This window comes from Cucumis sativus, chromosome 4 (assembly GCF_000004075.3).
Source record: "Cucumis sativus cultivar 9930 chromosome 4, Cucumber_9930_V3, whole genome shotgun sequence".
Lineage (NCBI taxonomy): Eukaryota > Viridiplantae > Streptophyta > Magnoliopsida > Cucurbitales > Cucurbitaceae > Cucumis > Cucumis sativus.
Window position 1 is genome coordinate 20,332,444 of NC_026658.2, and position 19,141 is coordinate 20,351,584.

Below are 19,141 nucleotides of genomic sequence, written 5' to 3' on the forward strand. Positions count from 1 at the left end.
TCGCTTAGATTAGATTTTGCTATTTTTGGTATATAATCTTTTAGATTTGACTACCCAATTATATCCCAAACAATTATTTTCAAGATCTTCTATATTTGACACACGATCCTCAACAAAACCAAATAACAATTTGAAAAAAAATTAAAATGGATCTTTTGTATTTGGTGCATCATATTGAAGAGAAAAAGAAAGCCCCATAGAAAACGAAAGTAAAAAAAAGAAAAGCCATATTATTAATTAGGAAGTAAAAGTGATACATTTCAAAGGTTTCATTGTAGCAACTTGTAGATGTGAGAGGGAAAAAGTAGTAGTAGTAGTGGTAGTGTCTTGTAGTGGTGATTTAATTTCTTCTCCCTTTCTAAACCTTGCATATATGTCATCTTTGTAAAAATTTCTTGTCCTAAGCACCAAAATAACCGAAACCAAACTACCAAAAACACAAGCCCCTATGATTATTATAAAACTAACCCTATAACACCTCACTCCTTTACACACATTTCTCATCACATTCCTTTGCCTTTCCCCCTCTCTATCATAAATCCTACCCGCCAATCTAACATTGAAAATGTAAGACCCAACTGGGCTTGACACTGATCCCACATTGTACAACGTCGAATAATGTTTCAATCCAAAGAGATCAGATATGATTGTGGCCGTTAATGGAAGTTGCGCTCCCAAGCAGAATCCAGTGATGATGGATGCAAAATAAAGAGAGTTTGGTACTCCAAACGCAATCATAATGTGGCCAATGCAAGATAGTAGTATTACAAATGTGAGCATCAACGGCCGAGGGAGTCGGTACTTGATCAAAAGAAATTCAGATACGTAACCTGCCATTACACGTCCTAGGAAGTTCCAAATGCTCATTAGTGACACGAAACTCGAAATGCTACGTGTTGGATAGTCTAACGAAGCACCTATTTGTGCAACGTTGTCAACCACCGTCAGTGCTCCGCCAACACCGCACGTCGTCACCACAAATAGAATTGCCATATCCACACTCAAAATCGCTTGCAAGATGGTGTGGTCGTCTCCGAGCATTGGTCGCCCCGTGAAGATGTTTTTGTACCAGTTACTACTCCTTGACATCGTTGTTAGCTGTGGTGACGGTGATTGTACTAGTATTGACGTTATTGGAGGTGGGTGATTGTGGAGGGTGAGTTCTTGGTTTACGACGACGGCAAGCGGGAGGAGGAGAAAGAGAACGATGGGAGAAGCAACAGCAATGTAGTCAGTTTTAGAGAAGTGAGTTTTAGTTTGAGGGATAATAATGGCAAGAAGAGAAGCAGCAAGGGCGAGGGATATGTAAAGAAGGTTATAGAATGGTTTGAGGTCATTTCTTTGGTTGTTGTTGGAGTTTATAAGTCGAATGAATGGAAGGGAAGCTAATGAAATGGCTGATGGGAGCCAAGCAATCATCAAAATAAGGCCTTCTGGGTTGTCCTCTCCATACATGGCATGGTAAAGTTGTGTCATTATTGCACCACTTAAACCTATGTACCTGTATTTAACGATAAAATTACAAATTTTGTTTCTTAGTTTTAAAATTCACATTGGTGTTTAAAATTTTGAAACTATAAAATAGCTAACTCTTTAGACTCTCAATTTTATGGCAGTAAACCCAAGACTTTAATGTGTTTGATGGACAAATTTTAATTGTAACTATATGGTACATATATAAACTTTTAAAAGGTGTCAAATCAGTCTTTTAAGCTTTTATTTATTTATTTTGTTTATGATAGAACTTTTGATATATAACAAATTTTTAAAAGCTCCATATGCTCTATATAACACAATTTAAAATTTGGATGTAATAATTAACCTATTCAACCTCCATTCAAATATATCTATTTGATTAGATACAAAATTAAAAATTTAATATTGAATGCATACAAAATTAACAATTTATTTTTAATTCAACAAAAATAAACCTCTATAACTTCAAAATTCAACGGATACAAAATCGATTTTGCTGAAACTAAACATAAATATAAAAGAAAACAATAATTGCAAGATATTAGAATAAGATATATGATCCTCTCTTAAAAACACACACACAAAATGATGTTGGAAAGAAAAAGATGGGAAAGAAAAATTATGATAAGTTCATGAGTGTTGAGTATTATACCCTTTGAGAAGGCCAAGAAGACAACCACGATGAAGAGGAAAGTTGCGAAGACAAGTAACCAAAGCCGCCGTATTACCAAAAGACAATGAGTTAGCAGCAACGCTCATGTAAACACACATCAACCTCAACCCCGGCGCAGCGGTACGGCCAGAAACCGCCAACCATAACATGAAGTAACCGAAGAAGTTAAGGATGGCGCCAACCGAGAGAACCAGCCACGGTGGTGCCACCTCGTAAAGGAGGCCGGAAACCACCCCAAGATTGGCACCCAAGTCCTTAAAAAAACTGATCAAATTAAGAGTCGATTGATCATAGCCAAAAACAGATTTGATGTGGTTGGAGTAGAGGCCGAACATGTAGCCTGATCCGTTCATTGCCATGATTATTAGTGATGCAAATAACATTAACCACCGTCCGGTTAAAAGCTTGTGCAAGAAACCAGTCACTGCCGCCAACGCCTCCTCTGCCATTGTTTATGATTTTAGTGCACTTAGTTGATATTGAATGTGTACACACATGGAGGATCGTCTCTTATATATAGAGCGATGTTTTGACTATAATAAACATTTGCTTAGTTCAATCTAAATTTTCATTTATTTATTATAGTATAGTATATATGTAGCTAGTAAGATCTAAATAATTGCAAATACGATTGTATCTTTTTTTTTCCCTAAAAGAATGGAAAATTTTCATTTTTTTTCAAGCGTCTAGTGAGGATAAAAAACCTCTGACCTCGTTGAGGTAAAAAAATCGTGTCAATTCTTGAGCTAGTGTTTGTGTAAGTTGCCTTGTAGAAGTAGTACGTTGAGAAGCCTTAATGCCTAGACATAATGGGTTTAGATAGAACGCGTGTTTTCTTGTCTTGTATCTCGCCTAGTGTATTAGTATATTGACGGGTCAGAACACCTTCTATAGTCAGATCATGTAGTGGTCAAATTTCCTACCAATCAACTCGTGTACTGGTCAAATTGCCTATAATCAGGTTGCCTGTTGGTCAAATTGCCTATAGTCAAATTGCCTATAATCACGAACTCATTTGCACATCCTAAAAGAAATTATAACAAAATCATGTACACAATCTAAAAAAAATTCTTCTAAAGCTTTTGGAAACTATGTGCAACTTCGCAAAATTGTTTTCATTTGTATGTTTCTTACACGATTTGTTTCAAGGAGCCCTTCAAAATTTTACATAGGTAAATTATGCTAGACCTATAGTCAAAGTTATATGTGATTAGGTTAGCCAATTTCTTTTTTAACAATTTCGTGAAGTTTCTTTCCAACAGGATGTTGATATAGACTTTCTTATGGATGAACGAACACAAATTTGCATCCATACTATATGCGTTCATAACATCCCCACGTTAATTACGGCTAATGTTGGAGTTGTTACAAAATGGCATAAAGAGGATACCCCATATACGGCATGACACTTGGCATAGGATTAGGCGGTTAGCTTATTTTCGTATGATTCATGTGTCAGACCTAGTGTGTTGGGAAAGTACGAGAATGGACCGAAGATGTTTCGCCATTATGTGCCATATACTTAGGACTATCGCTGGACTAATGTTGACGAAAGTCGACGATGTTGAGGAGTTGGTGGCGATGTTCCTCCACATATTTGCTACATGACGAAAAAATTCGTGTGATTCAAAGAGAATTCATGTGGTCGGGTGAGACAATTTCACATCATTTCAACATGGTGTTGTGGTTTATTATTCGTATTTCTTTCTCCAACTACATAATTCAACCCATCGAACGTACGATCTGGTCATTATGTTGGGATATATGTATCCAAACTCGTAGATTGTAAATATAATCCATTGACAGTTGTTAATAAAATTTTATTATTGTAATAATTGTTATTGATTATATTATTAGTTTTGTCTTAATAACCCAAATCCAATAAACTCACATCCTAAGTTGTTTCATAAGTAGTGTACAATATGTAGAGACATAGAGGGGCCAATGTTCGAAATCAACTTAAAGGGTCTTTAGTATAGGGATAAGGTTGGGTACCTTATCTTGGTAACACTATGGATACTTCTCACTTTGTATTTGATAAAAACGCAATGATCCAACGTGTTCACGTAGTTGAAATGTGAGTGAGGATATCATATGCAATGAGTTTGCATAAGACCGAACCGTGAAATAGTAACCACTAGATGTAACCTTGTTAACTCGTAAGATTTCTATTTCATTAAGATGACCTAGGTAACTTAGTCTTAATCCTAAGTGTATTATGTACGAGTGAGAGTAGCTAGATCTCCGACTCAATAAGCTTATCATTTTGGAGATAAGACCGAGTTGGGAGCTTGGAACATAATTACACAAGATGAAATTTACTCTTTTCCTACTTTAGGGTAAGTAGCGAGATCCATGATTAAACTAATTTGTTAGCATGCTTCTATTTGGCAAGTTTTCCTACTACGACACTTAACTCTATTGAAGTGCAACAACAGGTTCATATTAATTGAACATCATAGCGGTTTACATAGAAGACGAAATTTATCATTTAGAGGACACCACAATAAAAACACTAAAATCATGAATGTGGAATAATTATTTTAATTCAAAGTCAACTATTTACGATATGTTTGGAAGTGATTTTAAAATGACTAGAATTTCTTTTATGACTTTTAAAATAACTCGAAAAATGCTTTGAAATTATGTAAAATCAGTTGCCGTAATAGGAAGATGCGTGTGACAAAAATTGTTCCTCTAATAGTTCAAAATTGATACCAAACGTGGAGTTAATTTTATAAGCTACGTTTAAAAGAAAACATTGATGGTCAAAGTGAGGTAGTTGATTGATATTTTGCTAAATATTCTATTATGATAATTAAAATGCAAGAGGGAGAAAAGTAATTGTGATTAAGTTTGACGCAATTACTTGGACTTTTTATAATCAATGGATACAGTGTTTCTTTTCTTTTGTCCGATCGATAAACGTTGAAGAAAGAGACGACATGTCGGCCGGCAATAAAAACAAATGTGATATTATTTGTTTAACCTTCCACCACTTGTCCTTTCAAAATGCATAAATACTCGTCGTATTAGACATTACTCGTTATCTCTCTCTTGTTTTTTCTTCTTAATTTTGTCTATCACTCAATTTTCCTTATGGGTATATAAACAATAAATATGATAATATACGTTCAAGATTTTGATAGTTAACTTTAACTTTCTATGATATTAAAGACTTGAGTGAAATAATCAATATATAAAGGACAAAATAGAAAAGTTAAGAATCAGAGACTAAATTATATATTTGAGCAAACTTTAATAATTTAGATATAAGTTAAAGCTTGAAAGCCATTTCATTTGATGGTTTTAAAATGCTATAATAGATACAACATTATTTTATTGTACACTCGAGGGTTATTCTCATCATATATATATCGTCATAAGTTAAGTAGGGTGTGACATTTTTAAATGAATTTTTGATACATGTATTTCCTCAAAGTTGTTTAGAGTTGATGGTGTGATTATCTATTTATATGTTGATGATATATTTATCTTAGGTACAAACTTATATGTAATTACGAATACAAAGTTATTTCTATCCTCACAATTTGAAATGAAGCTTTAAGTGAGATTGATTTACTACTTATTGTTAAGATAAGGAAAACTTAAAAATAGATTGTCATCTATGTCAATTACACTATGTTGAAAAATTGTTAAGTATATTTGATTATTTTGATAAGTATATATGATTATTTTGACTACACTTGAGTAGTGAGAAGACTTCATGATGTTAGTATAAGTCTTAAAGAAAACTTGGAAAGATAATATTTTTCACAAATATAAATGTGCAGAGATTATATGAAGCACTATGTTTTCTAATACATTATATTAGAGTTAATATTACATATATTGTGAGTAGATTGAGTACCCACGTAATCTTGGTGAAAATCATTGGATTGTTTTTCATAGTTTATGAAGATTTCTTAAAAGTACATTATCTGTATTTGCATAAGACAATAACGTAATAAGCTCCAGTAGTAGACTGGGTGGAAGAGCTATCTCATGAAAATAAACAAACAGTTGGTGTTAGTTTATAGGTTGAGCTAGTAGGGCAACAAGAGGCACATATGTTTATAGCTGGAGTTGTAAAAAAATATAATGCCTGAGAAGAACTATAATCAAGTTTAATTTATAAACGTGTAAAAATTAGTTTAGGGTAGTAAAGTTGTTAAGTAGAGTATTTTGTTAATTGCTCTTGAAGGATTGGAAGAGACAAATGTTAAGCAGATTATGTAAATTATGTGAACATATGATGCGATGTAATGGGCAATGAAAATGATTAGCAATCATAAGAATTAATAACTTAATTATCTTCTAATCAAGGAATGCCAAAGAGATACTCTCATAAAGCTACAACAGAAGGACCTGAACCCAACTACAAATACCGCACTCGTGTTGATTGAACGCTTCAATGCAAAACTTCCTTTTAATAAAAACTAGACAAAATCGGGGACTTAATCATACTCCAGACTTGCGTAACTCAGCAGCCCCGTGCGCAAAATGGCATCTCTCACCAAAAGTACAAGAACCTTTCGCAAAATTATCACATAGCTTTGTTTTATAGTTGCTACCTGTTGGTGCAGGACCTCCTCCCATCCCGCCAGATGCTTTACCCGGTCCTGCCATCGAAACTGTGATAATTAGCTCTCTCACCATTGCACTTGCTTCATTGATTTGCTCAAAAGTGCCCTCCAGTTCGATGTTCCTCAGATTCGGATCCGATTCATGGTCCCTGATGGAGAGTTTCGCACCCGTTTGACGACAAATCTGTTTGGAGTTGATCCCACCCTTGCCAATGATCGCTCCAGCAAGGGAGGCATCTATACTGATCTTTGCAGTAGCTGAAGCGCCAAAGCTTGCAGCAGGACCCGGCGGTGGCAGGTCCATTCGACCACCCATACGACCAACCATATGTACTCCTCCACCTCCACCTCCACCTCCTCCCATAGCACGAGGATTATCATGAGATGGAGGATTAGGCCTCCCGAGTTCCCACTCTCCATGAGCAAAATTGCATTTATCACCAAACTTGCAGCCTTCAGCAGTGTTGTACTTGTTGCACATGCGAGTTTTGACTTGGGATGGAGCAGAGGGCCCGCCATTAGTAACAGAAGGTGGGGCAGCTATATTTCTAGATGGTTGAGCACCAACAGGAGCAAGATTCATCATTTGGGCTACAACATTATAACCACCAGGAACGTAGTGCAAGAAGTGGCAGCTTTCACCAAATGGGCAACCAGCAGTACTGAAATCCAAGATGATAAAATAACACATTGGTAAAGATCAAAGCAGGATCCCACAGAAATTCATAAATCTAAAGACTGCCACTCATTAGACAGTACAAACAATACACAAGAGAAATCCAATTTCACATGAAATCGCATGCATATCTTTTGCCATAAGGTAATATCATCTTTTCCTCTTGCTAAAAGCCCAAATACTTCAAGAAGTTGTATATTATTGAGAAGTGGCATCAAACAAATGCATATTGCAAATCTATGATATTCAGGGTTGTGTTGAAATACAACTTTCTTCCATGTCAAGAAAGAAACTTTTAGAACGAAACAAACAAAAAGAAATCCACTATATTGAAAAAGAAACTATAAACAGCCTTTTTGTAAGAAATAGCCCCACTAGAAATGAATTAGCAAATAGATCATAACCCTAAACCTCCTGGAATATCTTATTTATTTTTTAAAATTTTTCTAAACAAGAAATGCAACTTTTTATTGATGAATGAATAGAGATTAATGCTTAAAAGATACCAAATCCACTAAGAATGAAATAAAAATAAATAAATAAATAGAGAATTACAAAGAAAAAGACAATATTTCAGCTAAGACAAAAACTTGTCAAGAGAAATCAACAAATGACATAGAAAGATAACACGATGAAAGAAACCCTCTTGGGACTCTACAGAATGGAAATAATATTCGAGCTTCCCCCAAAAGACCACTTTTTGTCTTTGGCACTTTACTTGGCAATCTTTAGCAATCAACATCCTCTTCCATCAGACCCTAACTTCTTGTTAATGCTAAAGACCCCATCCTCTTTTACTGTCAGAACAATGCCTCCCCACAACGTGTTACCAAAATCTTTTCTTTATAAGATCAAATCATTTTTAAGAATTAAACAGGGGATAGGATAGAAGAACAAAAAAAAAATGATGATGGTGATAGTGATGATGACGACAATATTAATTTTTGTTTTAAAAATTAAATTTAAAAACCCACCACGACCAACATTTAAATTGTACAGTTCACTCTTTCTCATTCAAAGAAGCAAGATTTTACTTTTAGAAACAGCTTCCAATCAGTCCCAACAAAAGACTGTTTAAGTGACTATTCTACAAAATATTTTAGAAGTTATTCTAAAAATTTTATAGAACTATTTTCTATTCTTTTCCATTTTTAGGAACAGCTTCCATCAGTTCCAACGAAGGGCTGTTTAAAGTGACTATTCTACAAAATATTTTAGTTGTTTTCTAAAAACATATTGTAAAACTGTTTAAGTGACAGGGGGAAAAGGAAGACAAGTCATCTCTTTTCAGATAAGAGATATATAGATGAAATTAAGGCTCCAAACTGCATTATAAAGATAAATGCAACAATGGACTTCAGCTAATAAAATAGAACTGGACCAAACGAAAATACTAATAAACTAAAAGTAAAAAAAGATGATGAAACTAAGTTTGAATCAACCAGAATGAGATCATATTTCTTCTGTAGAGCAAAATATGCTGAAAACTGAGAAAGAGAGCCTCCGAGTTTTGTAATAATTGAGAAAATTTCTAAAACTCTAAAACTCACTAATAAGTTCAGTTTTAAAATTTTATTCCCTTGGTTGAAGGCTTAGAGTAATAGTTTATACCTGTGTTCCCAGTTTTCAGAAGCACAATCACTCAGCTTTAATTTGAAACTCGTGATCAATTAAATTCTTACAGCAAGTTTAGATCGTTAGGGAAAGATAATATACAGTTCAAGTACTTATTTAGGTAGGTAAGATATGAACCTGAAAAACTTGGTGCATGGCTTCGATTTGCTCCCTACAGTTGATAAGGACTCCAATTCTGTTGCAAAACATTAATTGTTCTTTCTCAGTTATAATTTGTTAAGATTTTTACTCTAACACTTTAATACATCTTTACATTTAAATTATTTAGGCAACTAACACATTACTAAATAATTTGTAGCTTTCTGTTAATGTAGGGTAACATTCTTAATATATGAATTGGGTAACGTCCACTGTTTCAGTTGGATTTCAAGGTCACCTAAAATTGTAATAAATACAAAATGACCCAACATCAAATAAAAGGGGACAGGGAGGGGAAACCCCACCTAAAACTGAATCTTATCAATGGTAGATAAAATATTTTAACCCTCCATTCTAAGCCTTCTATATAGTCCAAATGACTAACCTAAGGATATAATAAACTTATAGCCAAAATTTTTTTTGAACTTTTGTCTTGATCCTAAGGGTATCTTGATTGTTGACCATATATAAAGATGATATAAAAAATTTTAGAATACGGTAGCAAACGAACTGTTCTTAAAGTCATAATTCTTGAACTGCGACCTTGCTTGAACAAGATCTATTCTATGGGTTATACAACTGTGTCCTTGAGTTCTAAGTCACAATTCTTCAAACTTTCCTTTCCATATTCAACTCATATCTCCTAAGATGCATATATAACTCAAAAATGCTGGTAGGCTAAGTTACTCATCTAATGACATGGTTATTGAGGACCATTCTAGTAAGAAACAGACCAGTCAAAACAGTGAGTCAGCAACATGTGGCAGGCAACATGGATTCTCCCAGCCAAATCTGGGTATTCCATTCTATAGAAGCTTCACGGTTTCCAGTCTGTTATGCTTTACTCAATAGGATGTTGGCACGTATATAGTTTTCTGTGATAATACTCTTCATTCTTTATTCATGTAATTACTCTCTTTGTTTATCAATTAAACCGACCTCTCCTTTGTATTTCATTAGAGAAAATACAAGTTGCAATATAGTGAAAGAGAAAAAAATTCTTCTCCAAGTTATTTCTTCTTCTCTGGAACTTAAGTTGGTATCAGAGCCTCAAATGGCTCATTCAAGTCGATCTACCTTTAGCTCTATTGCTGCACCCAGTGCATATCTGGTCCTCCTCCTCAGAACTAACTTTTGAATCAAATTACGGTTATCAAGATGGATAGAATTTCCACTGTGGCAAATCTTGTTTGGCATATTTTAGGCAGCTACCATTGGGAAGGTCATCTGACCGGAGAAAAACCATGTGTAGGACCATTACTAGAGTTGTGAATCGAGAAAGCACTCCAGGTGAGGGCTCCTTTGCATCGGTTGGTGTTCTAACTGAGAAGATTCCAAACCCAGAATATGAAGCCTGGGTTGCTCTTGATCAATTAATTTTGGGTTGGATATACAACTCAATCACCCAAGCGATTGCAATACAGGTAATGGAATGGGTTTTCAAACTTCTAAAAATTTATGGGCTGCTGTACAAGTGCTCTTTGGAATGCAATATAGTTCTGAAATTGACTATCTCAAATGTCTTTTTTATACTTCTCGCAAAGAATAGTAAAAAATGAATGAGTATTTTACACGAATGAAAAAGTATTTTGATGGTTTGGCCCTCGCCAGTAGCCCTGTTTTAGTCAGCAATCTTGTTTCTCAGGTTCTTGCAGGGCTTGATGAAGTGTATATCCAGTAGGTATATCAGTCCAAGGTAAATATGACATTTCATGGACTGATATGCAGTCTGATTTGCTTGCCTATGAAGCTCGGCTGGAGTATCAACTCAGGTTGAAATCTGGTTTGTCTAATCTCTCTTTCTATTAATAGTAATGCTGCATCTGTTACTATGGTACAAAGTGGATCCCATTCAAGTGGAGGATCATATCAGAATCGACAAAATCAAAACAAATGTTCAAAAATTCAAACCCATCCTTTAGAGAACAGGGCCGTGGTCGTGGGCGTTGCAACAATGCGTCTACCAGACATCCAACATGCCAAGTGTATGGAGAACTTAAGTCATACAGCAGGAGTCTGTTTCTTCCACTTTAACAAGGAGATTAATAATCCAAAGCAAACTCATTACAGAGTTGAGTCGAATTATACTCCAAACCAAGGTCAATACACTAATCCTACTGCCCTAGTTGCAAACTCTTCTGTTGCTAATCCTGAAGTTGTGGCAAATCTGAACTGGTATGCTGACAGTGGTGCATTGAATCACATTACAGCCTATCAAAACTCCTTGAATTCCCCAGTTGACTATGCAGGTAATGAGCGAATTATTGTTGGTAATGGTCCACAACTGCCTATATCTCGATTAGGGACATCGAATCTTGTTTTTAAGAATGACTATCTGAAACTAAATGATGTTTTATGTGTTCCTACAATTGCCAAGAATCTTTTTAGTGTACCTAAACTTGCTCGTGATAATAATGTTCATGTTGAGTTTCACCCTGAATTTTGTGTGGTTAAGGACCAAGTTTCGGGGGAGATTCTGCTGAAAGTAGTTCCTTAGAGATGGACTGTATCAGTTGGAATAACCAAGCCAGTACATAAATAATCACCAAGAACCTGGTTTACAGATAGCTCCTAGTATGATAACAAGCACGTTGATGAATGGTGACCAGTACTTCTAAGTCACAAAAATCCTAGAGTGTTAAAAGCCACATGTTATCTCTTACTAACTGGCTTGAAAGTAATAGCCAAGAATAAGAGATAAAACAACATACAACTGAATGCCCCCAAATGGTGAATAAGGACTTCAGTAGAACATAAAATAAAAGAAAGGAGAGATTGAACTGATAGGAATTCTGTTAACGATAATTTCAAGTTCGCAACAAATAGAAAATTTGAGACAAAGCAAGCATTAGAAATGCTAGCTACTAGTCCAAGGAGTAGAATACTTGCATCAAGACAAGAGGTATACGGCAGGGTATCTTCCTCCCCGATTCTTTGTTTTTCATCAACAATCCCAACAGACTACTGGAAAAATTAGTCAAGTATTAATGGTTGATCGTGAGCCCAATGGGACACTTTGTTAAAGAATGACAATGAAGACCAAAAACCCTAAAATGGTCCCAAAAATCATGACCAACAGATATAGTTCTAAAATTTGTCCAATTACTCACTTTCCTATTTCACCACTAGTGATAACAGACCTTTCCCTTAGTCGCATAACCTACAAATAATAACCACCTTGAACTACTGGAAGCAGATCCACTTGCTAAGGGAGTATTTCCAGTCATCTCTAGTTTAAACAAAGAAAAATAAACAATAAAGATAAAATTGGATAAACGCAATTATAAGGGTAAACCACAAGCACGAACACATGGAGCCAGTAATTCTCGTAATCCAACTCAACAATCCATAGAAACAAATGCAAGATGATCCACTAAGACAGTAAAAGCGACAATTCTAACTACAGAAAAGAAAAGAAAAGAAAAGGATAATAAACAGAAACCAGCAATCATATCTCCCCCTACATTGAACAAAACAAAGCAATGACCAAGCACATAATTTGTCTCTCCTCCCTCCTATAAGCAACCATACAAAGCATGGACTAAAAGCTTTTTGTTTTTAATAAAAAAAAATTAAAATATAGAAAAACGAACCTTGCTTATGCTTCTTAAATGAACCATTAGAATTGAAGGCAGCTTCGGGCCTCCCTCGCTTGCGCATATCCATTGAAGAGAAGCACAGATCGAGATCGAGAAAAGTAAATCGACAAGAGAAAAGCAAGGAGTGAACAAACGGTTGCAGAGATTAGAGAAACGAAGGAAGTGAAAAGAAAAAATTGAAAAGAAGAAGAAGAAGAAGAAGAAGAAGAAGAAGAAGAAGAAGAAGAAGAAGAAGTAGAAGAAGAAAGAAGTGGAAAAAACCCTAACCCTAGTGTCGGAGGGGGTTATGGTGGAGAACGGGATATTGAGGTTTTTAAAAAAGCTATGGAGAAAAATTAGAGAGATTGGGAATTGGCGGAGAACGGTGAAGCCCGGAGGATATTAATAAAATATGAAATAAATTTTTATATTAAAATCTCAAAATAATTGTGGGCGGATTTTGAAATTATTGTTTCAAATTGCCTAATTCTTGCCGTTGGGTTCCGCTCCCTATAAGCTTACTCCAAATTTTCATTTCTTTCCTCTTACTTTTGCCCGCCAAACCCAAATGTCATTTTGCTTTTCTTTTTCTTTTTTTCTTTTCCTTCTTTTATTTAAATTTTGAGGAAGTTACTTAAGTTTTATTCATGTTTTCAAAAATAAAAATAAAAAAATTAATTTTTGTAAATATAACACCCACCAAATATTTACGACTAAATATTTACGACAAACTCAAAATTGTCATTTTTTATATTTTAAGTTTGTCATTACTTTTCATTCTTTCTTTCCTTCCTCTCTTATTTTCATTTAATTCCAAATATAAAATATGGTTGATTATTGGATAACCAAATCTAAAGATAAAAAAATAGTCAGATCTATATCATCATACAAATAATCTTAAACTTGGATAGCCAAATTTAAACGATCGTGTATCAAATATAAACGAAAATTTAAACAATCATGTACAAAAAAAATCCTTTAAAAAAATCGTTGAGATTTGACTTTCCAGATTTGATCGAACGATCAAATCTAAACGATGGTCTACCAAAAAATTTTGAAAAAAATTATTTAGATTTGGCTACTCAAGTTTAAATGATCGTATACAAAAAAATAGTCAAATCTGCAAAGAATCTTGAAAAAAATCTAAATCCAAATCTAAACGTACGTCAAATCTAAACGATCATTTACCAAATATATTACGGACATTTGGTGCCAATTAAATAATGGGGCATTTTTTATATTTTCATCTTGAGACATCTCACCAAGGCATTGTATACCCGAGATCGAATAAATTAAAGGCAAACTTTCATTTCAAGTCATCTCAATGCAACTAAGGCTCGGGATTCAGTAATTAAAGGAAGAATTCTTTCATCTCGGTGCAACTAAGGCCCTAAATCGTGTATCATGATCTACACGATCGTTTAAATTTGAAAGTCACCTTTAAAAAAAAATAATATAACTCTACAACCCAACTCAACAAATATTTTAATTTAAGTGTTGGGTTGCTTTGGGTTGGTAATACAATTTAGGTAATTCGGGTTACCAACCCAAAAATATGGGTTTTGTTAAGATTGTCCTCCAACCCATTTACACCCCTACCTAAAATAATGGAAAATAAGTCCATTTAATTCCTTTTGATCATGAAAATACCACAAATTAACTTAGAAATTCCAAAAACTACAAAAATCATCCATTGACATAGGTTGGAGTGCAGGCATGGATAGTAGGGGGTTAGTTGTGCTTGGAGGGCTTGCCTAATCTTGCTGCATGTTAACCTCACGTACGGCGTGTGTCGCACGCTCAATTGATCGCTTGCCTAACACCTCACATGCATGTGTCCCATAAGCCCAGGGTTGTCGTGTGCCTTGTGTGTTGGTGGAGAAAGAGGTTAGTGGTGTGCTAAGCGACCTATGCTGGGCACATGGCCAAGGGTTTTGTGTCACGACCTGCATGCGAAGGCAAGCAAGAAAATGAAAGGTAGGTAACAAAGTTTGAGATGAACGAACGAACTCTCTATGTGATCTCTAAAAAAGAAAGAAAAAATTATCTCCTACTTTATTACCAAAATTCAATTGGTTCTTACAAGTCAAACCTCTCTTACTTAGAGAATAAGAAAGGTTCAATTGCTAGTAACTTCACAACTGACGTTTTGTAGATTCAAACTCAACAACGGAAGTAAGTTTCAATTTCTTCGTAATTCTATAATTTTTATGTCAAGCATGCTTAACCAATAATTATTTTCTAGCAAGTATGAATGTATTGGTATTTCTAAAAATCTCAAATTAATTTAAGAAAAAGTTCTATAAAAATTTTCCTATCCTTTCGCTTTTTAAATGTCATCTGCTGTCATCTAAGATAACTTTTCTTATGTTATTTTCCCTACACTAACATCCTCCGAGGAATCTGACATTCCTTGTCTCAAATAATGATCTCAAAGTGGAATCATAAAACTTGAAGCTCTATATTGTTTAGAATACCTAGCAAATAGTAGCTAATGGTTCTTGAGTCCAATTTTCTTTCGTTAGGCCTATAAGACCTAGCCTCAACTAACAACCCCAAACGTACAGGTGCCCAATACTAGGTTTCTTCCATGTCCATAACTCATAAAGTGTTTTAGCTATCAACGTACTAGTATCAAGGATATATGCTACAAGTCTTTAGTACGTCACACTAGAGAGATAAGGTTTTTCCTTGATACATTCCACACAAACTTGAAAGTTACTTAAATCAAAGGTATCCATAATTTCATCTAACACAGGTCTCTAAATTCTCTGTCTAGAGATGCAACTTAAATAATTATGTGACACACAAGAATTTCATCTCATTTAATTTATGCTTTATACCACATAAATAATAAGCAAAGGAATCAAGTATATATCCATAAAACTCTCCAATTATAATTTAAAAAGAAAAAAAAGTCCCCCTCTAATAGAGAAAGCAGAGGAGGCTGCTACAATGGAGTAGTTTTACCATGTCAAATGCCCGAAGAAACGAGAAAGCAATTGAGATTTGGGGCAACTATAGATCTATACAAATTTACTTTTTTAATTATATTGTAGTTGGATGATGATCTCACAAAACAATCCACTTTACCTTACAACATTTTAGTGTCAAGAAAACACATAGGTAGGTGACTATTGACGTTTTAACCCTTATCAAACTCTCACCTCTTATTTACCCCAAAGCCAATTCAATATTAGTTTCAAGCAAACTATATTATACAACGATGTAAAAAGAAAATGACCAAAACAGATGAGGTTTACCCAAAAAGGAAAAATATTAGATTTCTAGTATGTCATGAATTGCCACAACATAAATACAAACAGGGCTTGCAATTGCGACAGATCGATCTCTAGGCATATCCTTCCTCTAAGTAAACATATTCAGAAAGCTCAAATTCTGTCTGTTAAATAAATAGTTACAAACTACGACATATACAGAATGTGTTTATCGACATACATTTAGAAACGTAGACATCAATAATATGCTCGCCATGCATAAATAGAAAAACTACCGTAAATACTAAAAATAATTGCCATCACAGACTTGATCATTGATAGAATGAGAGATATAATGCTCTCTTTCTATAGTTATTCCCTATCTGGGCAAGAAGAAAGAGAAGTTATCGTTCTCTCTTTCCCTAGACTTTCTTCCTTTAACACTGAAATTAGGAGAGGTGTCGGGTGTATTCTCTGAGTATGATCTCTTTCCCTAGGCTTTCATCCTCTGCCATAAAAGAATGCCCAACTTTCCAGGATTTGTAAATATTAAGTTAAAAGAAACTTGAATAATGTGCAAAACAATGTTGTGTTACACTCCCCCAAGAAGACCACCAAAACCTGTAAATGGTTAACAAGGTAAAGGTTCATAATAGGAAATAACTGAATTCGGATGGAATGGAAGTTCCGATGGTGTTGTGAGCAACAAACAATTTAGCATGCTAACTTACTTTGTGAAAATGAGACAATTTTCCATAAACTTCACAGCAGATTAGCCCTGAATTCCATGAGTATTGAAAAACTTGTAGAATAGCAGCTATGAAGCAATTGGCTATCGATTGCTATAAAGAGTATGTGAAAATAAAATTTGATCTAATGAGCCGGAGACACCATAGAATCTGAATATATCTCTCTCTTCAAGTTCTCCCAAACTTCCATGCCTCTGGGATGACGATTCACATGATGTCTTAGAAATTCATATTCCGAACATGAAACAATAGTTTTCAATGCCAACATTGGATCGGCTGTACCTTGTTCCTTGAGCCAATTATACATTGAGAACCTAAGAGCGACCAATTTAGTTGAAAAGGCAAGATATTTTGGGAAGCTTATTAGTGATGAAACAGGATACTCCAAATTATTTACAAGAAAATCTATCTTTTCTTCTATTGTATCTTTTCTTAGGTTAATGATTCGTGGACAAACTTTAATCATTTTGTAAACATCCTTCTTATCAATGCCAGCTTCCACAATACAATCAAACCGCTCTTGGAGTATCGCTACTTTACCTCGAAACACCTTTAACGCTTCTTTCATCTCTGTTGAGTTTTCTTCCAGTCCTAATTTCAACAAGAACTGAGTTTTCTGTTGCTTTGATCTCATAACCTCTCCAGAGTCTGGTAATCGTAGAACTCTTTTTCCAATTCGCAAGTTCTTCAATTCTTCTGGATTCTCTAAAAGAAATTGACAGAGCCGTTGCTTCCCAACATTCAAGCTACCAAGCAAGCTTTTAGCCCTTTTCAAAGTATACAATCCCAATAACAAGGGACGAGATCTGAAAAGGTATCCTATCTCTTGCACATCCATGTTTATTTCATTGAAGACCAAAAAGCATTGCCTCATATTTGATACAAACTCACCAACTCGGATTTGAGGAAATTGCAAGAACACGGAACATATCTGGACCATTGAGCATCCCATTTTCAGTAACAACCCAATTAAGGTAAGTGATTTGCTTCCTGAATCCTCCAATAAAAGATCTGGACGTTGGCTGATTAAATCAGCCAACTTCTCCTTACCGCAACCCATCTGTTCAAACCAGAAAAGTAACCCAAGAATTTGCTTCCAATTATAGGAATTACCATCCGTCAGTTGTTCTTCAACCCAGCTTAATTCAAATCCAATGTTCTCCAATTTTTCTAATACCTTGACAAACCGATCATTAACACCACCAATCAATAGATAGGGGTTACAAACAACAATATTAGCGACTTTAGCTTGGCTGAGACCAAGTTTTTCATATGCTTTTAACTTGGATAGCAAAACACCATACTCATACCGAAATATTTGAGTTACCTCCTTATATATCTTCCCTGTCTTATTTCGTTCAACTCCATAGTTAAACAACACATGAAAGTTCTCAAGCAATAAATCATCATCACTCAAGAACATCAAATTGCGTGGAAGAAACGCATTATACTCTGCAGGTTGCAAGCCCACGCTCTCAAAGAAAGGCTCGAACTCATTAATCGGATGATATCGTAAAAATCGAATAATTGACCGACCAATATCACCCTCATGTTCAACTCTTCCTAGAAGCTTTTTAAGAAAGATTGGGGAATTTTTACTCATAATATCAGCATCGAAAAATTGAATCCCTCGAGTAGAATGTAAATACTCCAACATCGCAGCCTGAGCTTCCTTAATAGTGGCCCGAGAAATCCGACGACCGTTTCTACTACGCATATTCAACATTCCTCCAGAATTTTTATGTTCTTCCGTTTGAGGAGCCTTTTTATTTCCATAAAATCTAGGGTTTGAAGCAACAGAGGGAAACCCAAATCGCCAATACAAGACTCTAACAAAGTTAAACTTGCTATCAGCAATAATGGAAGAAGAAAGCATGGAAAGTGCTCTGAGGTTTTGCAAGTACGACATGACAGAAGACACAATGTATGCAGTTCAAGCTACATATAAACCAAAAATTAAAATTTCAAACGGTACCTCTTCGGAAGATTGAGAACTTCAGCTGTGATTGAGATTGAAAAAACTAATGAGATAATACTAATGCTTTGCCATTGAGAATTTGTAGATTGAGAATACGAGAAGGTTTTACAAGTGCTCCGATGCTGCTCTATGAATTTCAGGTTTGTTTCGGGGGCTCATTTACAAAAATAAAATGCCTCTAAAATTTTTTTATAGTACGGGGTAGAAAATAGATGTAAACTTTCAAAATATCCCTACACTACGTATACAAAAAAATATGTTTAAAAAATACCTTATACTTAGATTAAGATAAAAGTTTTAATATAGAAATCCTTCAAATTTTGTTTCAAAAATACTCTCAAATAATTATTTTGATAGGTCATTCGACCCGAGGTAATTTGTTGGGAAATTACCACAAAACAAAAAAAGTCTAAAAACAAAAGGGTTAAGAGACA

General features: G+C 34.8%; 3 protein-coding genes across 4 annotated transcripts; all 3 read right to left on the minus strand.

The window, feature by feature from the left end:
- Positions 1-237: 237 nt before the first annotated feature.
- On the minus strand, positions 238-2,598 carry LOC101220925 (protein NUCLEAR FUSION DEFECTIVE 4). The gene is made up of 2 exons (XM_004146357.3): positions 2,129-2,598; positions 238-1,501 (listed from the first exon to the last, which is right to left on the minus strand). The coding sequence occupies exons 1-2, from the start codon at positions 2,596-2,598 to the stop codon at positions 238-240; spliced, it is 1,734 nt and encodes a 577-aa protein (XP_004146405.3).
- Positions 2,599-6,412: 3,814 nt separating this feature from the next.
- LOC101216254 (zinc finger CCCH domain-containing protein 31) lies at positions 6,413-13,155 on the minus strand. Its single transcript, XM_004146338.3, has 3 exons — positions 12,778-13,155; positions 9,164-9,221; positions 6,413-7,397 (listed from the first exon to the last, which is right to left on the minus strand). The coding sequence occupies exons 1-3, from the start codon at positions 12,848-12,850 to the stop codon at positions 6,611-6,613; spliced, it is 918 nt and encodes a 305-aa protein (XP_004146386.1). The 5' UTR covers positions 12,851-13,155; the 3' UTR covers positions 6,413-6,610.
- A 2,865-nt stretch (positions 13,156-16,020) lies between these two features.
- Positions 16,021-18,890, minus strand: LOC101221161 (transcription termination factor MTEF18, mitochondrial). 2 transcript variants are annotated; one of them, XM_031884602.1, is made up of 3 exons: positions 18,705-18,889; positions 16,712-18,558; positions 16,021-16,601 (listed from the first exon to the last, which is right to left on the minus strand). In XM_031884602.1, exon 2 carries the CDS (start codon positions 18,453-18,455, stop codon positions 16,854-16,856), a length of 1,602 nt encoding a protein of 533 aa, XP_031740462.1. In that variant the 5' UTR covers positions 18,456-18,558; positions 18,705-18,889; the 3' UTR covers positions 16,021-16,601; positions 16,712-16,853. The 2 variants fall into 2 exon arrangements, with proteins under 2 accessions (XP_031740462.1, XP_004146406.1); XM_004146358.3 differs by having other exon boundaries at positions 16,712-18,890.
- Positions 18,891-19,141: the final 251 nt, after the last annotated feature.

Bases quoted from the DNA above. Each gene is read 5' to 3' on its own strand.
- LOC101220925 (XM_004146357.3), bottom strand. From the start codon at position 2,598: ATGGCAGAGGAGGCGTTGGCGGCAGTGACTGGTTTCTTGCACAAGCTT. The intron at 1,502-2,128 runs GTATAATACTCA...CGTTAAATACAG, and splicing joins CTTCTTGGCCTTCTCAAAGG to GTACATAGGTTTAAGTGGTG.
- LOC101221161 (XM_004146358.3), bottom strand. From the start codon at position 18,638: ATGTCGTACTTGCAAAACCTCAGAGCACTTTCCATGCTTTCTTCTTCC.
- LOC101216254 (XM_004146338.3), bottom strand. From the start codon at position 12,850: ATGGATATGCGCAAGCGAGGGAGGCCCGAAGCTGCCTTCAATTCTAAT. The intron at 9,222-12,777 runs GTTCGTTTTTCT...GTTTTGCAACAG, and splicing joins ATTTAAGAAGCATAAGCAAG to AATTGGAGTCCTTATCAACT. The intron at 7,398-9,163 runs GTTCATATCTTA...CTTGGATTTCAG, and splicing joins CCATGCACCAAGTTTTTCAG to TACTGCTGGTTGCCCATTTG.